Genomic DNA, 20,841 nt, shown 5'->3' with positions numbered 1-20,841 from the left:
ATATGGTCACATTTAAGGCCTGAGATCTATGCAAACAAAGTATCTTCCTGGCACTGTGGTCATTTCAGGGTCAGGACCTTCTGCGAGGACTTGGGAAGCATAAGTGATCTGTCTGCCCTGTTCAGTAACTGCCACCACCTCAAAAAACTAGGCTAGAGTTCTGGTGCTTCCTCTTTGACTCTTCCAAATCATGCCTCTGATTAAAAACATTTTAACTTCCAATTAGTAGCACAACATCAAAAACAACAGCAACAAAAAACTCAAACACATTGGTAATTTTAAGTTTGAATGTTTATTTTGAAATAAAAATGGAAAATAACAAATTTGTACAAAATTGTCACACAGGAACACACTTTAATAAGATACCATTACATGCTATGTGTATTTAGAAAAGTTACAGATCTAGTAAGAAAAAAAAACAGTCATTGACAAATGCAAGTTCATTTTTTGAGCAACAAGAAATCTCCCGTGAAATGTCAGACTGAAAGCCAATGAGACTTGGTGAGTGACGGCTCAGCACCTGCTGAGGCCTGGAGCTTGCCTCCCAGGCTGGGTGCTCAGGTCTGGCCTGCAGCTGGATACCGTCTAGAGTCCTACGTGCCATGGTCTTTTTCTTTCAGTAAACAGTATAAAACATACGATTTTCCTTTGATTGTAAACTTCAACAGAAAATAACACGCTTAAGAATTGTGCTACAAAGAGTACTATGATTTTTATTGTAACTCACCACATTTAGAACATTTCTACTTCACAAGTTTCTGATTTGCTTCACCTTCTTACTTGGCAATGGTGCCCTGACGGCATCGTCCACACACACACCATTGTGTATGGAGAAGCAGAGTGCAGGCCCTTCCTGAAACCATGGTCCATGGCTCTGCCTTCACGGAACAGGCCGAGTCATGTCTCTGCTCAAGATCAAATCATCTGCTCGCAAGTTAGAGGCAGCTCAGCCCATCCATTTATTGCTTTCCTTATATTCCACTTTTTATTATTTAAGTTGTATTTTCATATGCCCCAATAGAATTTACTCACATTACCTGGCTAATAATCAACAGTTTGGGCTTTTTATATAACAGCTCTTCAGATAGATTGCTGGTATGTGAAGCTCACCTGATCTGCATAGGGACAAATCAGAAGGTATTTTTGCTGGTGGATCAGCTGCACTGTAGCACCTTACAGTTAAAACTCCACCCTCTAGGAATGTTATGTTTTAGTCTTAAAAGAGTCGTTTGCTCACACTTCCTCTCACATAAAATACCTAGTTTCTTTCTCAATATTAAACATTATTATTATTACTTTTTTTACAACAAGAGTGTTCAGGACAAACATCACAAAACCATAATCCCAGATAAATGGTCTAAAAATGCAGTTAGGTCATCTTTGTATATCAATACTAAACAAAAGGTTTGAACCTTTGACCATGCCCATAGATGCCTAAGTTCTTCCACGTCATCATTTCTATAGTTTGACAAAACTAGAATACACAGTCTTAAGTGGGGGGAATATCATAAAAATTCATTACTTCAATGTTTAACTTTTTCACGATTACTTGAAAATTCATAGCACAGCATCACTGCAACTTGCTAATCATGAAAGCTGTAAATTAACAATCACTGCCTCTCATAATGACTGCACCAGTATCCATTTTTATTTATTCCTAATTTAATTCAATTGCAGCTACCTGGCTGTAAGTTTGAGGTAGCTTCACAGTGGTTCCACCTGATGGAAGGAGTATGACTTAAAGTACCCTCTGCGGTATGAGACTAGGTCAAAATGAGAGGGAAATACAGTACCAAATATACCATCTTCTCACTTGGCATACAAACTGGAAAAAACCACCAACCAACCATTTCTTTAGTGATAAAAATACAGTTCTTTTGTGAGCATGGAAACAATACATGGAATCTGTTTCTTTGCATGAAAAGTAGCATCAAGGGAAACGGACTCAAATTCTGTTGCCACCTTTCGGTTAACCCGGGTAAGAATGTGCATAAATTCCAGCTTGTCGGCGTACTGCTTCAGCATGGCACAAAGCGACTGGATGAACCAGGAGCCATCCTTTGAATTTCGCCAAGAATAATAACCTAAAAGGCAAAATACAACGAAAATACCATGGATAGATGATTTTAGTTCATTCTATAAATTATTATGTAGTCATAAAGGCAAGAATAACCATAAACCCACAAGTCTTATTAGCCAAAGAAAAAAAAAAGACACCTTTGGTTTCAGAAGAAATGATGCTGAAGAAGGAAGAATGTGTGCTATGCGTACACCCCCTGCTTTCAGCAAAGACAGGGGCCAGGACCAGCTTCACGAACACTGAGTTATTCAAAGTTTTACTTTTTGGACTCCCCTTTCAATAGGCAAGAACAGCAAACACGCAGAAGATGCAAAAGTAAAGATGTATAAAAAGGATCATTGTTTAAGTAGCACAGTGTTCCAATCAGATTTCACCTTACTTTAATACTGACTTAGTCTAGAAATAAATTGCTTTGAGTGTCCTACTTGTCTACAGAGCATCTGAATAAAGTATAATAAACACACTACCAAGTAGTCAAAAGCTCTAAAAAGGGAAAATAGTGTATTTATCATATTTTGTTTTCTAGGTTAAATATTAGACCCATTGCTTTTAACTTAGAGGTACTTTGCTTGGAAAGATGGCTAGAGGATAAAATAAACCATATTGAGCATATTTTAAAATGCCACACTGCTTAAGAATACATTTACTTTTAAGTTTCCAAACTCTGACACCCTGAGTTAGTTGTGTAAGTAAATGGTGGCATAATCAACAACTATTTATTTAGATGATGACATGTGCAGCGGAACTGTAAAAAAGTGGAGGTTAACGGCATATTCATGTATCATTTTTTACTTTCTTTATTTTCTCCCACTCCACATCTATGCTCTTGTATACTAGTCATGTTTATCTTTTTTATCTACTACCTTTCAAATAATTCCTGAGAAACAGACCTCTCTTCTTCTATAAGATGCAGCGGAAGCTCTGACTTGGCCTCTGTTGCCACATAAGTCCAATGAATGACATCGTGCTAGTCTACTCTATGTATGCACATTTTTTCTTTTTTTTGAGACGGAGTCTCGCTCTGTCGCCCAGGCTGGAGTGCAGTGGTGCAATCTTGGCTCACTGCAACCTTTGTCTCCCAGGTTCAAGCAATTCTCCTGCCTCAGCCACCCAAGTAGCTGAGATTACAGGCGTGTGCCACCATACCCAGCTAATTTTTTTGTATTTTCAGTAGAGACGAGGTTTCACCATGTTGGCCAGGCTGGTTTTGAACTCCTGACCTCAAGTGATCTGCCTGCCTTGGCCTCCCAAAGCACTAGGATTACAGGCGTGAGTCACCGCGCCTGGCTATTTATGCATATTTTCTAGCCAAACTTTTGGCTAAAGATAACTTTTTGAGACTTCTCTTTGATGAAGGTTCCCTAAAATATAAACAAGTTTTGTTATCTTTAGGGATATCAAAATCTTGACAGTCTCTGAAACACACTCTTCATTGTGTAATTCTGATTAGTCACAGTGTAATTCATTTAAAATCCACATGTAACATTCATTATGTGTAACTTTCTCACCAGGTGCTGTGGAGTATGCATACAAGAAGTCGGCCTCCACTGGGATTTTATGACATGCCATGTCATCCTCAACACCACTGTCTGTCTCAATGCCACAGTCCAGTTCTGTACCACGGCAGGCCTGGGTGTTAGAAAATAAATATTTATTTATAAAAATTTGTGTGTGAACATGTAACTTATTCATAAAAACGTTATGTAAAAATGGATGTTAATTATGCTGAGCCTTTTTGATGTAAGTATAAAATTAAAATTTACTCTGTATCTTTTAAGTGGTAGTTTAAATAAATGAAAAATAACAATAGTTCATTAACTTCAGGAAAAAAACCACAAATCCTTTGGATAATTTACAACTGAGAAAAGTAACCCCTGCTTAATCGTCAACAACCAAATCACTCAGTTATACGTTACCTGAATAATGAAAAGTTTGGGTTTTCCAGTTAGACTTCTACAACAGTCCCCTCTGAAAAAGCTGGTGATTTTTTTCAGGTCAAGAGGTCCATCTGTTCCAAAAATTATTCCTTCTTCACCATGGCTCAGAAGCACACAAACAAAACTGCTCCTTTTGCTGTGATCTTCTTTAGAAACTGGAAAGACATTGCAAATAAAAGGAAAAAAAAATCCATGACTTTATTCAACAACTTCAGATATATTGTATGGGAACATGATGAAGAAACTGAGAATAAAACTGAGAGATCATCTAAATCTAACCTGGGGCACAGCAACACATCTCAAACCATTTTAGGAAGTTGGCATAAATAACTTTTTTTTAACTTCTTACTAAAGTATGTAAGATTAGGGTTACGCACAGTATAATCCCACAATTCTCATATTTTATTATACATGTAATTATTGCTAGACCATAATATAAAATTGTACAATGAAGTTCACTCTTCTAATTGTTTCTTCTTACCATCACGCATCAATTCCACAATTGCTTCACGTGTAAGATCGTTTTTATTCCTGACTTCATATTTCAAGTTTATGAATGTTTCCCTGAGGTTTGCTGCATCAACATCTGTACCAGACCGAGATGCCATTCCTTGGAACAGAAAGAATTACTTTTAATTGTATTGAAAACAAACAATAACTACTTTGAAATGAAATTAACTACCCAGCAATTCAAAAGTCCACAATAAATTCTTCCTTTTAAATGGTAAGAGAACTCTAACTACTTTGAGTTTGGTGACACAAAATCTCTTCAACTTTGTAGCTTGTAAGATATTTCATAATATAAGCTTATCAGTGTTATAGCCAAAATGATCTTTCACAGCTGTTTAGGCAGGTGAAAAACAGAAACAAATGTCTAACACTAGGGGCTTGGTTAGACAAGTTACACTCACTTATATAACGGGATATATTATGTTGTCATTTTCACAGATAAAATGTTGCCATGGGAAAATCATCATATTTAAAAAAAATAAAACTAGAAAACAATATGATCCTATAATACATACACACATCTGTCATACTCAGAGGAACTGCATGTCTCTGACTCTAATTTCCCAACAATTTTAAGATAGCATTACAACATTTATAGTGTCTTCAAGGAAAACCCCCAGACATTATTACGGTTCATCAGGTATTCTGCTACGGGTAATCTCTATCCTTCCAATCACCATGAGAGTTGTATTATAACTAGCTTCACTTGTGCAGATGTGGGACATGTAGCAGGGTTAACAAACCAGTCTAAAGTGACAAAGCTATGCTGGGCCTGTAGCCAGGGCTCCTGGGCTTTCTACCACTTCTTTAGAGAACCTTCCACATGAACGTACAGATTGACTGCATGATGCACTTAGATTTCAAAATGCTAAATATTGGCGGGAAACACCCCTCAGAATTGAGTAAATTTGATGGGTATGAAGACTAAATACAAAAAGTCTACACATATCTCCAAAACGTTGTTGATTATCTCAGCTGTGTGACAAGGTCACTGGCTTCTGGTGCTGTGTTGGCTGCCTTTTTATTTTTTATTTTATTTATTTTTTAGACAGGATCTCGCTCTGTGGCCCAGGCTACAGTACAGCAACCACAGCTCACTGCAGCCTCAACCTCCCGGATTCAAGCTATCTTCCCATCTCAGCTTTCTGAGTGGCTGGGACTATGGGTGCACACCACCACATCCTGCTACCCTTTTTTCTATTTTGTACAGATGGGATTTCCCTATGTTGTCAGATTGATCTTGAACTTTGGTGCTCAAGGATTCTCCTGCCTTGGCCTCCCAAAGTGTTGGGATTAGAGGGATTAGAGGCGTGAGCCACGGCGCCTGGCCCAACACCAGCCTGCCAGAGATCTCATGAGAACCCAATCTTTACATTGCAAGTGGGAAAGGAGCTCACTGAGGGCAAAACCCAGACTGCTGGTCTAAATATGTGGGGCAGGTGCTGGTGGTAGTGGAATGATACGCTTGTTTTTGGTTTTTTAAACAATAGAGCCAACAGTGCAAAATTCTATAGGAAGAAGGTATCCTAAAACTAGAAATGTGAGGCAGAATATCTGGAAGTAAATTCCAAATATGCATAAAGCAAAAGTAAACAAGGTGCTGTGTTAATGGTCGAAGGTGGCATCTCAACTTATAGCCAAAAGCAACAAAAGTGGTGCCATTTAGAGCTCCATTTTCAACTATTCTCTCCTCACTCCTTATAACTAATCTGACACAAACCCTGCTATCTTCCCAGTGTGATCTGGCTTCCTTCCATTTCCACTACCACTCTGATAGGTACTGGCCCACATTAGATCTACTATAGCTTCTCTAATTAAAAATTAACTCTAATATGATTAATATGCCAATTCAAAGAATGATCACAGCATCAATTTAAAAGGGAAACAGCCATAATGTTCATTCATACAGTAAATTTTTGAAATTAAGTGAATGCTATTTTTGGGGATGCAGTATTATATAATCACGATAACAGATATGAAAATTATGCAGCCATATGAAAAATGCTATTACTTTAAGTGAAACAAGCAGAATACAACATTGCTTACATGTTATGAATAAAATCAAGCTTTAAAAAGAACTGTCAAGAAAAAATATCAATATACCAAATATTAATTAGCTTCTCTGGCATTGTGAAGGATTTTATTATCTATACTTCTAAAAAAAATTCTCAAATGTAGTACTACATTCAAGTTGTACATAGTACAGAAGTCAAGAGGGGAATCTGGTGACAAGGCCATGGTAAGTTTAATGCGAGCAGTTTTAGCAGTAGAGATAGAAAATAGAAAAAGACACAAGAAGGAACAGAAACAAGTGAAGAGTACAGGCTTAAACTACATGTATTCAAAATTGAAGGAAGAAGGGAAGGAGATAAAATATCAAAGGGATTAAAAGGAGCAGAGTAAAAGAAAGGTCTCTCTAAGATGGGGAGCTTCGTAGGGTGAGGGAAGACAGGCAACAGAGCACATGAAGACACAAGGAAGTGAAGCAGAACAGAAGACGGATTTAGATTGTGGGCTTTGGAGCCACACAGACCTAGCTTTGCCGCCATATTGTGTGACTGTGCAAGGTTTTTAACCTTTCAGAATTTCATCATTACTTTCCAGGTTGTCATAAAATTAAATAAGGCAATGCTTGTGATATGTCTTGCAGTTTCTGGGGAAAAAATAAACACTACCACTTAACTGTCTTTTGAGAACCTTACAGGTTCAAAGAGGTAGTAGCAAGAAGAAAAAGCAGCAAGGACTACAGAGAAGTCAGGGCAGAAGCGGCCAAGCCTGCAGATAGGAGGCCAGCTGATGGAAAGGGAGGCTGTGACGCTGAGCAGAAGAGGAAGCACTCACATGTATCACAGGACCTGGAGGTCCTGCCCAATCTCTACTTCACAACTAGTCTGTGTCACAGTTTACTGACCAATAATACCTCAATAATACTCCTTTTCATATCAAATGTAAATGGCACAAATATTTGAAAAGGATTAAAAATTATGTAAGATACGTACCAGTGCTTTTATGAAAATTCTTATTATTAATTATTATACATAAACCCATCTCAGGATAATCCATTTTATAACTGTTGTCCAGGGATATTCCAGAGTCCACTGATTTGCTTCCATGTATGGTTTTTCTGTTTAGAAATCAAATAAGAACTTCATAAAGGTAGAAATGACCGCGCTTTCTGTTTACATTAGTGCAATTTTTATAACACAGTAACAGTTAACACTTGTTGAATGTTATAAAACAGGCTGTCTTCATTTCAATTTCACATCAACAATTATACAGATGAGAAAATGACCTGACATGAGGCTAGAAATGTGCTAAAGGTTATGCAAATACTGTATCACAGTCAAGAAGGAAGGAAAATATCTGTTGGACTTCAAAGTTCAGGCTTTTTCTTTTTTTTTTTTTTTGAGACTGAGTCTCACTTTGTTGCCCAGGCTGGAGTGCAGTGGTGCAATCTCGGCTCATTGCAAGCTCCGCTTCCAGGGTTCCCGCCATTCTCCTGCCTCAGCCTCCCGAGTAGCTGGGACTACAGGCACTCGCCACCACGCCCGGCTAATTTTTGTATTTTTAGTAGAGACGGGGGTTTCACCTTGTTAGCCAGGATGGTCTCGATCTCCTGACCTCATGATCCACCTGCCTCAGCCTCCCAAAGTGTCGGAATTACAGGCATGAGCCACCGGGCCCAGCCGAGTTCAGGCTTTTAACTTCCATGTTTTACATTTTCCTCTAAATTCCACCAAATACCTTTATAATTTAAAAATTACTTATGAACTTTGTGAAATATTTTATCCTTTGGGGTAAAAGTAAAGATCTTAAAAATTACCCTGAAATGATAGGAAATCAACAAAATGCAAATATAACTCAAAGCACAATATATAATTATCACAATTCATAAATTATTCCTTAAACCCCATGAGCTTAACAAATTAGTAATTCATGAATATATAAAAGCATTATTGTAAATAATTGAAAATATCTGTCTGGAAGTCACTTATCTAAAAAAATCCCTGCTATCTAGATTAGGGGTCAGTAAACTTTTTTTTTAATGGGCTAAATATTAAGTGTTTTAGGCTTGTGGCCATCTGGTCTCTGTTACAGCTACTCAATTCTATTTTTTTTTTTTGAGACATGGTTTGACTCTGTCACCCAAGCTGGAGTGCAGTGGTGCCATCAGAGTTCACTGCAGCTTTGAACTCCTGGACTCCAGTGGTCCTCCTTCCTCAGCCGTCCGAGTAGCTACAACTACAGACAGGCATGCCCCACAATGCCCAGCTAATTTCTGTATTTTTTTTTAGAGACAGGATCTCGCTATGTTGCCCAGGCTAATCTTGAACTCCTGGCCTCAAGTGATCCTCCTGCCTTGGCCTCCCAAAGTGCTGGGATTACAGTTGTGAGCCAATGCGCCCAGCCATAGCTACTCAATTCTCCTGGTGAAACGGGCTTAGGACAATATGTAAGGGAATGGGTGTGCCTATATTCCAATGAAATTTGATAAAAACAGGCCTCAAGCTTGATCCCTGATCTAGACCAAGAGTCAGGAAAAAACAGGTCTAGGAACTGCCAAACACTAACACCTACAGTCCATATACTCATGCACTTAGAGTATCTCACATTATACACAATTCCAAAAATACTGTTGGAAAAAGATTAAATGTAGTAAATTAAAGGAGTCAAGGTCAGAAAACAGTTATTATTTTTAACTACAAGTGAAGAGCTTCACATTTACAGATTAAATTTAAATCCTAAAAGTGTGACTTGACCTTTGAGTCATACAGATAATGGATCACAGAACTATAACTCCCAGCTCCCAACGCCTATTCCCCACTTGCTCTGGCTGCCTCCTAAGGAGGTAGGTACTTTACAAGCATATGATAGCTAGTCCAAGAGGGGATACTCCTAACAAAAGGCAGAGGCTGTGAAAGCCGGGAATGTGAGGGCAACTTATCACAGGATGAAAACAACCCTAAACCTGTCTGGGGCTCCCGTACAACTTGTTATTGAAGTGGTGTTCTGTATGACGTGAAAAGGTAGGGCCAGGCAGGGTGGTTCACGCCTGTAATCCCAGCACTTTCGGAGGCTGAGGCAGGAGGATCCCTTGAGGCCAGGAATGGGAGACCAGCCTGGGAGACACAGCAAGACCCCAATCTCCACAAAGATAAAAAACAAAAATAACCAGGCATGGTGGCACATGTCTGTAGTCCTAGCTACTCGGGAGGATTACTGGAGCTCAGGAGGACAGTGAGCCATAATCACATCACTGCACTCCAGCCTGGGTGATAGAGCAAAACCCTGTCTCAAAAAAGAAAGAAAAAAAAAGTAGTAGGAAAATGTGTAAATCACTTTCAAAGGATTTTTTTTAAAAGAGATGGGGTCTTATTCTGTTGCCCAGGCTAGGGTGCAGCGGTGCAATTATAGTTCACTGTAACCTCTGGCGTGTAGGTAAGACTGACTACAAGCACACACACCACGGTGGACTAATTGCTTTTGTTTTCTGTAGAGACAGGGTCTCATAATGTTGCCCAGGCTGGTTTCGAACTCTCCACCTAAAGTGATCCTCCTGCCACAGCTCCCAAGTAGCTGGGATTACAGGAGCAAACCACTACATTGGCTAAAATGATTTAAATAGCAACAACAACTCTCTAAAATGGGACTGCATTTTAAAAGCTTACTTTCTAGAAAAATCCCTTTGCTAAACAAAAATTGTGAAATCTTTGCTGGTGACTTGTTAATAGTATTTCTGTAATTGTATTGTTTAGTAATAAATTAGTTTGTAATTTCCAGGGCAGCCGAGAATAATAATACTGGGTTTCAGAAAAAAACTTTCAGAATTTAAAGTATTACAAGAGATTCCAAATAAATAATAACAGACATGAATTAAAAAGCAAATTTGAGTTTTACCTTTTCCCTTTTCCCATCTGCTAGTTATTGGAAGCATTAGTAAGCAGAATATTCCAAAAAGACGTGGGAAAAAAAAGGGTAAAATTCATCCATAACTAGGCAATTCCTCCCTGGACTCCAAACTGTCATTGCATTTTAGTCAAAAAAAACTCATAAACAAGAGGTCAAAAAACTCCTCCCAAACCCAAACCTCTAATCCCATAGTGATCCGGGAAGGTGGAAAGCACCTGGGCTGGGGAGTCCTGCCTCTCCTGTAGTGGCCTTCTGGTTCCAGGACTAGGTTTCCAACTATGGGTCACACACCCACTAGGCCTTTCCTTTCATCTGCCCTTCAGTTCTGTAGAAGTTTTAGCTCCATGTTAAAGACGAGGTTCAGAGAAGAGGTTAGTTTATGCAAAGCCACACAGCTGTCTCAGGTGGGACGTCAGCTTGGTCTCTCTGGCCTGAAAGAGAGACCACTCTCTTTCTGCTTTTCCCACTCCTTGAGGTTTGCTGTATTACACATCCCCATCTTTCTCTGATTATAAAGAATTCCATTTAAATACTCACAGTTCCAAACTTTTAATGGATTTTGAATCCACTGAGTTTTCAGTGTTCTCCATGGATACCTTTATTAACTAGAATACAAAGAAAATAGAAGTTAATAAAAAAATCAGTCATAAAACCACTGCATTATATTAATTATCCTAGTGATTATTTTTCCAAATTAATGCCTCAGTTCCACCTCGCCTGTTAAAAGTGTATGTGAGTCAGTTCTGGGGATAATGATTTCTTAGCAATGGTACATACAATTTAGCCTCTCTCTCTTTTTAACTGAGCTATGAGTTATATATAGTGAATTACATAAAGCATACAGACAGTATACAGCTCAATTTTTTATATTTACATGCCCTCATCAGATTAAGATATGGATTACAGTTTATTTCTTTTGTAAGACAACACAGCGGGTCATTTCTAAGAACTGCAACTCAACACAGTTAAAACAAAAATCAAACACTTCCCACCACAATGGTGTAACTCATATAACACAATTCTACAATGCTTAGATTCCCAAGATAAAAGTATCAAGATGTTTCAAATCTCCACTCATTTTTTTTTTTTTTCCTTTTGAGGCAGGGTCTCACTCTGTCACCCAGGCTGGAGGGCAGCAGCGCAATCACGGCTCACTGCAGCTTCGACCTCCTGGACTCAAATTCTCCCGCCTCAGCCTCCCGAGTAGCTGGGATTACAGGCATGCACCATCGTGTCTGGCTAATTTTTGTATTTTTTGTAGACATAGTGTCTTGTTGCATTGCCCAGGCTGGTCTCCAACTCCTGGGATCAAGCAATCTGCCCACCTAGGCCTCCTAAAGTGCTGGGATTACAGGCAAGAGCCACCGGACCTGGCCTAGTCTTTATTTTTAAACTGGGTTTTGGAAACCCAAAGTCTCATTTAGGGTAGTAAAATGGCCCACGAAACGTAAAAGTAAAAACTACAGTTTCTGCTTTCATTCTTCCATCACACAATTATATCTCACAAGGTGAACCTGTTCTTATAAGCAAAGCAACTATCACTTATTGAGCACTTAATATACACCAGATGCTCTGCAAGGCACTCATTTTTAATCTTTTCAAAATTCTAAAAGTCAGAAAACCCAACTTCTGGTGGTTAAGTGACTTTGTCGACAGTCACAAGCTAAGTGACAAGGTCCTGTTCCCACTAGGCTATGCTGCCTCTGAAGAAGCCAGCTCCTTACTACTTTTCTGTGGTTCTACCAGGCATCCTCTGGCTTTTCAGAAGCAAAGGTACTTCCCATGGCAATCTACCTCCCTACATAGAGGAAAACAAGATCAAAGGCAAAACAAAAAACAAGAACAAAAATTACTGAATGACCTTCTCCTGGTTCTAGAGACCCTGACAATGTCAAAAATTCCAGTTAAAATACAACTTTAACCTCACTGCTACGATACAATCAGAAATACCAAAATAATACACAATCCTATAACAGGAATTGCTAACCCACAAAAGTCCTTCTAGAAAGTCCTAGGTAACTTCCCCACTTTTAAAATTTTAATCTTTAAAACTGTGGTAAAATAGACACAAAATTTACCATTTTTAAGTGTACAGTTCAGTGGCACTGAGTACAGTTACATTGTTGGAATCCATCCCAGAACTTTATCTTCCCAAACTGAAACTCATTACCAAGGTCCCCAATTTCAAGGTCTCTTGGAAAACACAATTTCTTCCCTTCTATTAAGACAAAGCTAAGCTCCTTCCTCCCCTCTCTCCCAGTTTTGTGTGCACCCCTAGTGGGGAAAGGTGCATTAATAATATTGAGGAGAGCCAGCGCCACCATCTCAATTTAAACACAGGAGACGGTGATGTTTGACCTTCTCCAAGAGCCAGTCTATGCTCTGCATTTCTACGAAGGCTTTGCTTTTCTACCGTCTTACTTCCTGTAGGCTTTCTGGAAAACCAAGGGAAGATGTGAGTATAACTGGGAAAAATTATCTTTTAGTTTGTCAGTAAACAAATACTTTGTGCCAGATATCATCCTGGGAAATAGGAAGAGTGGAAGACAAGACAAAGTTCCTGTCTTCCAGAAGTTCTTACTTTAGATAGAAGAATAATTATACAGTAGTATACCTGCGGGGCAGGGGCAGGGGGTACCTCCCAAGTCCCCCAGTAGATGCTTGAAACCAAATACAGTACTGAACCCTATATGCAGCATGTTTTTTCCCATACATACAGACCTATGAAAAAGTTTAGTTTATAAATTGGGCGAAGAAAGGGATTAACAACAAAAACTAATAAGGGTTACGTGAACATAAGCACTGCCATACCACAACAGTTGATCTGATAACCGAGACAGCTACGTGACCTGCCATTCGTCACTCAGTACATACTACATATTAACATATTTATTAATAGTGGCTGTCTGGGTGATGGCATTACTGACAACTTACTCCTAACATTCCTCTATATCTTCTATTTTTTCCTATAACATCTGCAATTTTTTAGTGAGAAAATAGCAACAAATATTATTCTATAAAATAGTATCAACAAAGGTCAGGATTGTTCTAGCCAATTTCAACTCTTGCCCCTGTTTCAAGGGTGACAAAAATAAGGGTATTCTCCTGTCAAAGTAGCCACCCTTCCTTGCCTCTATCATGCTCAGTAACATGTTCCCGTCTATCTGTCTTTCTTTTTTTCTTTCATAGGTACAATAAACATGTATTAGGTAGCAGGAAATCTCAAACTTCCTTGAACCATAAATATCATAGAGACCAACTTGCCCCATGCACATCAATTCAAAGCGGACAGACCACAGACAAAATCATTAGCCACCTGCGGTTGAGAAACAAATTGTGGTTGACTTGATTGAGAGAATAGTACAGGGTAGCTAACAAGTCTGGAAACACAGGTGAACACATAATAGTTTACTGATATTGCATTATAATCCATGAGGAAATATGTTTGTTTCAAGACTTGATGGCCAATCTATAGAAAATCTAAAGTGAAAATCCAGTGGGCCTCAAAAAGATACACAGATTGCACATAATGGGCAATGCGAATTAAAGCAACATTGAGATATCACTACACACCTAGCAGAATGGTCAAAACCCAGAACACCACGAACACCAAATGCTGGCGAGGATGTGGAGCAACAGGGATGCTCAGTCAGTGCTCGTGGAAATGCAAAATGGTACAGCCAACTTGGAAGACAGTTTGGCAGTTTCCTACAAACTAAACGCACTCTTACCATATGATCCAGCCATATGGTAAATACGCACTCCTTGGTTTTTACCCAAAGGAGCTGAAAACTTATGTTCACACAAGCCTGCACACAGATGTTTATAGCAGTTTTATTCATAACTGTCAAAACCAGAAGCAACTAAGATGTCCTTCAGTAGGTGAATGAATAAATAAACTATGGTATATCCAGAGAACAGAATATTATTCAGCGCTAAAAAGAAATGAGCTAGCAAGCCATGAAGACATGTAGGATACTTTAAATGCATTATTACTAAGTGAAAGAAGCCAGTTGGAAAAGGCCATATATACTGCATGAGTCCAACTATCTGACAATCTGGAAAAGGCAAAACTACGGAGACAGTAAAAAGATCAGTGGTTGTCAGTGGCTAGGAGGGAGGGAGACAGCACAGATAATTTTTGTTTTTTTTTTTGATATCGAATTTTGCTCTCGTTGCCCAGGGTGGAGTGCAGTGGCATGGTCTTGGCTCACTGCAACCTCCGCCTTCAGGTTTCAAGTGATTCTCCTGCCTCAGTCTCCCGAGTAACTGGGATTATAGTCGTATGCCACCATGCCTGGCTAATTTTCGTATTTTTAGTAGAGATGGGTTTCACCATGTTGGCCAGGCTGGTCTTGAACTCCTGACCTCGTGATCCGCCCGCCTCAGCCTCCCAAACTGCTGGGATTACAGGCTTGAGCCACTGTGCCCGGCTAGCACAGAGAATATTTAAGGCAGTAAAACTACTCTGTGTGACACTATAATGGTGGATACCAGTCCTTGTAAAACTGTCCAAACACACAGGACAAACACCACCAAGAGTGAACTCGATTGTGAACAATGGAGTGTGGGTGATGATGATGTGTCAGTGTACACACTGGTGCAGGATGTTGATAATGGGGGAGACTATGCATGTGGGTGGGGGGGCAGGAGGGATATAGGATATCTCTGTACATTCTTCTCAATTTTGGTTTGAACCTAAAACTGCTCTAAAAAATGAAGTCTAATTTAAAAACTGGGAAATAAGACTTAATCACTTCTGAAGCTGAGCTTGGAGTTCCTGGCAGTATCCTTTCTAGCCCCCAGTCTGCCTCAGATTGGCTCTCTGAATGCATTTGCCAAATGCAGGGCTCACAGTCTGTGCTCAGGAGTACAAACCCCCGAATGTTGACCAGCTTCCACAGACAACCAAGGCTCTGAAGATCTCTTTTCAACACTTCTGCAAACAGTCTAGTAACTCTCACACCGAAATACCGACTTTCAATAAACTTGTGTCTTTTGCCAGCAATAAAACTGTGGTATAAAATTATTCTCTCCTTGTGACTGGGTGCAAACTTGAAATAGTGACCAGCTTTTCACTATTTGCTTCTTGGCTCAGACCAATCTAAGATCTCCTCTAAATATTAGGTGACTTAACTTAAAAGTCATTTTCTTTCTATACATCAAGTCAATAAAGTTAAAAAAGTCAGATAGACCAATCAGTACAAATAACTATAAATTAATCATTTCTGATATTAGACACAACAGATAATTTTGTTTTAGTAAGAGAGTTGGTCGCTGAAAGAAAAAACGAATTCTTCTACAAAAGGATTTAAAATATTGTCTGTTTGATAAAGATTTCTCAGGGACAAATACTAGAGTGCACTTCATCAACTTCATCATTAGTATCTGAACAACCTACGTTGCCTCAGTGATCAGTTTATTTTGATACTAAAAATTTCGATTCTAAAAATTTTTATGATGGTAAATGAAATCCTTACAGCATCAGACATGCACACATTTGCTCTCTACGTGTTATCATCCGCTTTTTCCACATGAAAGCACCAAATCCACACTCCTGGGAGCAGAGCTTTGGTTCCCACAAAACTCACTCAAGTGCTGCTTAGCATGACATCACCTCCATTAGCTAGTGCCCAGCGGAGTACAAATTATTCTGAGGAAGGTGATCTCATCTTAGAAGGATAAAAAAATCATATCATATGGGAAATATTCACTGCCTTAAATGAAAACAGAATTTATGTTTTTAGAACATTCTTATTTGACAAAACATAAACAGGAAAAATAATTGGGATTTAAAAAGTTTATCCTGGCATAGCAATGGACTTAACATGAATTGTTTTTTACTGGGCTGATGTAATTCTTTTCATCAATTCAGGATGCTGCTGCTAAAAAAGGAAATTTCTGAACGCATATGTTTATGGCAAAGTTCTCAGTAGACCAACTGATATTACTTAGAAACCTGGAACTCAGGTCTCAGAATCACTTGTCTAGTTTCTGGATCCCTTAACACTTGCCACCAACGCTGTAACAGTCTGGTCTTCAAACACTAAAAAATACTGTCAGTATAAATTTACTTCACTCTAAAATAGATATTTAGACATTTCAAGCTGTGTTTTCCTGCACAAGTAAAAAACTGGAATGTTCTCCCTATTTACATGGTGGCGAGCCAACTACTCATTACAATAATGAAGTAAAGCAGAATGCAACATCTACAGCATTAAGGCAGAGAAATAAAAATTAATTTCTATAGTGAAATTTCTATATTAAGCTAAAAGTATTAACAATTTGAAACAACCTGTTATTAAAGAGTGAATGTGTGAAAGTGTGCCTGTGGTGGGGAATTCAAAAGGAGATGTTAAATTAGGATTGCCAGTCTCTAAAACTAGCAATCCTAATTTAAATTTTAAATCTCTAGAATTCTTAATCAGCTCATCTGTTACCTGTCATTAGGGTATTGCTGGTTCCTGTCCTACAGGAAAACTCTGAGGTAAGAAATAAAATCTGGTCTCTGCCCTAACGGTTTTTAAATCTCAAAATGAGACCTAAAAAACAACTCTGTTAGTTTCTGAATCATGTCCATGAATGTAAATGCTTTTAAGAAACATTTACTAGTAAAGATTTACCAAGACAGTAGCCAAAGGAAGAACAGTGCCGCATGTGACATGAGAGGTATGTGCAAAGCGCTGTGTGATGACTGTCCCTCTTACTGCTGGCTCATACAGGCTAGGTACTGAACTCAAAGTACAAGCATATTATTCGTGAGTCCTCCCAGTGACACTCTGAGGAATAAGGATCCCCACTGCAGAGAGCAGGTGACTGAGGCTAAGAGAAGTTAATGAACTTTAAAGCAGCACAGCCAGGATTCAAACTAGGATCTTCCCAACTCAAAGAGGGAAGACTCCCACTATTCTGTAGACAGTTTAGTACTATATGAGTGATAACACTTAATTTCAGGGAAGGAAACAAAAATCCATAATCTCAGAAGCTTTAAATAAGACAAAGAACACAAGTAACATGATAGAAAGTTACTGCAGAGATACCAAAATAACATAATGCACTGAGTTCTAACGAATGAAAAAATGGCAAAAATGAGTATGGCATTTCTGATGCGACTAGGTAGTTTATTTTTATTTTTTCTTTCCTTCTTTTTTAAAAAAATTTAACAAACTCTGCATGTGGCATTCAATTTACTTCTAAAGTGAAATAGGCCAGACACAGTGCACGCCTGTAATCGCAGTGCGATCCCACTTTGGGAGGCCAGAGAAACTCCATCTCCACAAAAAAGTAAAAACAAGTAGCCTGGCACGGTGGCACACACCTGTAGTCCCAGCTACTCAGGAGGCTGAGGCAAGAGGATCACTTGAGCGTAGGAATTGGAGGCTGCAGTGAGCTATGATCGCACCACTGCACTTGAGCTTGGGTGACAGAGCAAGACTCTGTTTCTAAAAATAATAATAATAAAAGTAAAATAATTGGTTTTATGCTCAGCATTCAGTATAATTCATTAAAACATATTTCCTATATCTCTGTGTTCCTCCAAAAGAAAAGCGAAGCCTGTCCAGTAGGACTTCTGGGGAGATTACACTTCTGTCAAACAACTTGAAAAGTATCAGGATTATATTTATTACCTGTAGAGAGGAAAAAGTCTCAAAAGCAGTCAGGTTTCCAGATTTAGCAAATGAAACAGAAAGAACATCTGTTTCACAATAGTTTGGACAAGAAAAGACTTCAGTTGTAACGTACCAGAGGTTTTATCAAAATCTTTCCCCATCTGGTCTCTGAATTCATTTGGGTACGTAGAAAAATTATCAAACTGGCTATTGTCACTGGACCTGGTGAAGTCAATCTTTTAATATTTATTACGTAATTAAGGTAAAAATATGAGAACAGGAATGTAAAATCAAATACAGAATAAATTGAAATAAGTTCCATTATACTATACAAACAAACCATCTTTTCCTTTTCTCTGGTATGGGCCATGTGACCAGGAAGACAGTATAGAGCACTCCCCACTATTCAAAGCCTCCGAGTTTACGACACAAGTCAGAAAGAATGGCACTTACCATGTGCAAAAGGTCTGTCTTCCCTGTGCCAAGTGAAGTCCTAGGATAGTGTTTTTGGAGGGACAAAAGGAGAAAATGGGAAAGCCTTCACAGATCTAAATGATTTATATAAGTGTAAAATGGAGGATCTTGAATGCTTTTTTATAAAAATTACAATAACTTTAAAGCCTCACCACTCCCACCAAGAATGACTACTTTGCAGAATCAGATTCAGGTTTAAAACCGCTTGAAGAAATCCTACTGTCTGGAAGACTGAAACTGCCAAAAGTCAGATTCAGTAGCATTTATTCATTTGATATTTGCACCATAACAATTTACTGAACACCAACGGTGTGCAGAGTACTATACTAGACCCTGAGTGTATCAAGCAGTGGAAGAGACAAACCCTATCTCTATGCAGGGCTTATACCGATGCTCACTGGTATTCAAAAGTGGCTCAACAAAGCAGATGCCAGACGGTGTCCAACACATATCAGGTAGCTTGATTTCATTATTGTAATGCAAAGAAGCCCTACATGCAACATGCGAAGGTAAGAACAAAACATGCAGAGAAAGAACATTATACAAATCTAAGAATTCTCACATCTTTTTTCATTATATAAATCTAAGAATTCTCACATCTGCTTCCTATCTTTGGGGCAGAGCTTAAACATCTAATAGTAGGCACCAGAAGCAATGTAATATATCATTCATGAAAATAAAGACTGCTTTGTAGGGGGATGAAGCAGTAGGAGATTGTGTTAAATGAGGTTTGAAAGCGAAACAGTGAAGAAGCATTATAATTGCCTATATCAGATGCCAGTCTCTTCAAAAGGCAAGGGGCAAGGCCTTTATTCAGGATAGCAAAAGCAAACCTGATTTAACTAGGTACAATGTCTAAAGTCTCTTACTCTGAACAGGTTTTATTGCCATACTCCAATAAACTGCTCGTCCATTCACTAAAATACATTTTCACTTTCAAAAACCTTCTTTTGCAAAAAGGCAAAGCAAAACCAAAGCCCAAGCACCGGGCTGTGATAGAGATGATTTCAGCTTTACATTTCACTTTTAGAGATTATGTAACCACAGCACGCACATTCACAGTGGCTGAGCTCATTTCGATACAGTCTAGTCTAACCACCTTTCCTGGCCCTCTTTCTGCTATCTGGCAGGTTTACATGGTTTCAGTGACTCCATGTCACCTCTACCATTTCTTTTCTAACTATTATTTGCTAAACAATCCTAAACCAGGTCTACTTTTTCTAGACAGGGCATAAAAGTAAAAACACAATGGATGGGCATTCACTGCGTTGTGCCAGGTCCCGCATTTGGGGAAAGACACTAACGACACCAAGATAAACCAAGTCCGTCCCTCCTGGAGTTTGCCTGCAAATCTAGCAGGGAAGACAGTAAACAAGCAACTGCAAAGGATATGACACATCTCTCTTAGGGAATGCTGGCTGCAGAAAGAACACAGCATAGGAAGATTGAACCTTGAACTGTTTTAATGGAAACACAAGTTTAAGTAGCAGCTCTTACTTCTAATCAAATGTGATGGCGGGAGAAAGGGAATGCAGAGGTGTTGCTGACACTAGCTATGAAGGTCAGCATCGCTGTGCAGAAAGTGAATCGGTGCTAAAGATAAGGAGGGATGGGGACACTCAGGACCCAACACACGCTGGGGTTTGTTAGCCATATTAAGTGCTGGGTTTAACCTAAGGGCAAAGGACGAGCTTTCTAGACTTTCATTTCATAAAGATCCCTCTGTGCTGTAAAAAGTGGACTACAAAGGAGCAGGCGGGTCTGGAAGTGGAGAGACCAGGGAAGAGGCTGCTGTGGAGACGGAGAGACATGGACAGATCTGGCAGACGTTTACAAGGTCGACAAGGCTTGGTGACTAAGCGGGAAAAGAAGTGGGTGGGAGAGAGGGGGCTGAGAAAGATGTTTTCCGGTTTCCTGCTTGGGTGCCACTTACTGAGAATGGGGGAAAGAGGCAGGTGCAGGGCACACCCACTGAAAACAAGAGGGCCGAGCGTGAGCAGGGCTCGCTCACTCCTCGTGGCCTGGGATTTCAAGGCGACGCCAATCAGCTGTGGCCACGGATACACAGCCACAGGTATGAGCTGTGAGCACTCACGAAACTCTGCAGGGCCGAAAAGGAATTGGATTTTAAACCCTGCAACTAGCTCTCTGGAAGAGCTAAACTACACAGTCAACCCGGGATAATCCAGGCCCCAGGCATGGAAGGCAGCAGAGACGGAAGCCTCGCTCAAAATTGGAAGGATCAGCCCCGAGGGCGAGTACCTCACAGTCAGCACCCGGCCGCCCCAGCCCTCGCCGCACCGCTTCCCGGGGCCACTCC

The 20,841-nt window shown here is 39.5% G+C and overlaps 1 protein-coding gene across 1 annotated transcript; it reads right to left on the bottom strand.

Annotated features, from left to right (window-relative positions):
* Nucleotides 1-273: 273 nt before the first annotated feature.
* Nucleotides 274-20,694, bottom strand: CASP3 (caspase 3, apoptosis-related cysteine peptidase). Its single transcript, XM_011959551.1, has 7 exons — nt 20,455-20,694; nt 10,975-11,042; nt 7,527-7,651; nt 4,499-4,627; nt 3,997-4,172; nt 3,589-3,709; nt 274-2,084 (listed from the first exon to the last, which is right to left on the bottom strand). Exons 2-7 carry the CDS (start codon nt 11,025-11,027, stop codon nt 1,855-1,857), a joined length of 834 nt encoding a protein of 277 aa, XP_011814941.1. The 5' UTR covers nt 11,028-11,042; nt 20,455-20,694; the 3' UTR covers nt 274-1,854.
* Between the last annotated feature and the right edge of the window lie 147 nt (nt 20,695-20,841).

The sequence above is a fragment of the Colobus angolensis genome, unplaced genomic scaffold (assembly GCF_000951035.1).
Source record: "Colobus angolensis palliatus isolate OR3802 unplaced genomic scaffold, Cang.pa_1.0 Scaffold5, whole genome shotgun sequence".
In the NCBI taxonomy this organism is placed as follows: domain Eukaryota; kingdom Metazoa; phylum Chordata; class Mammalia; order Primates; family Cercopithecidae; genus Colobus; species Colobus angolensis.
The sequence above is the reverse complement of the archived record's forward strand: the minus strand, read 5'-3'. Positions and strand labels throughout refer to the sequence as shown.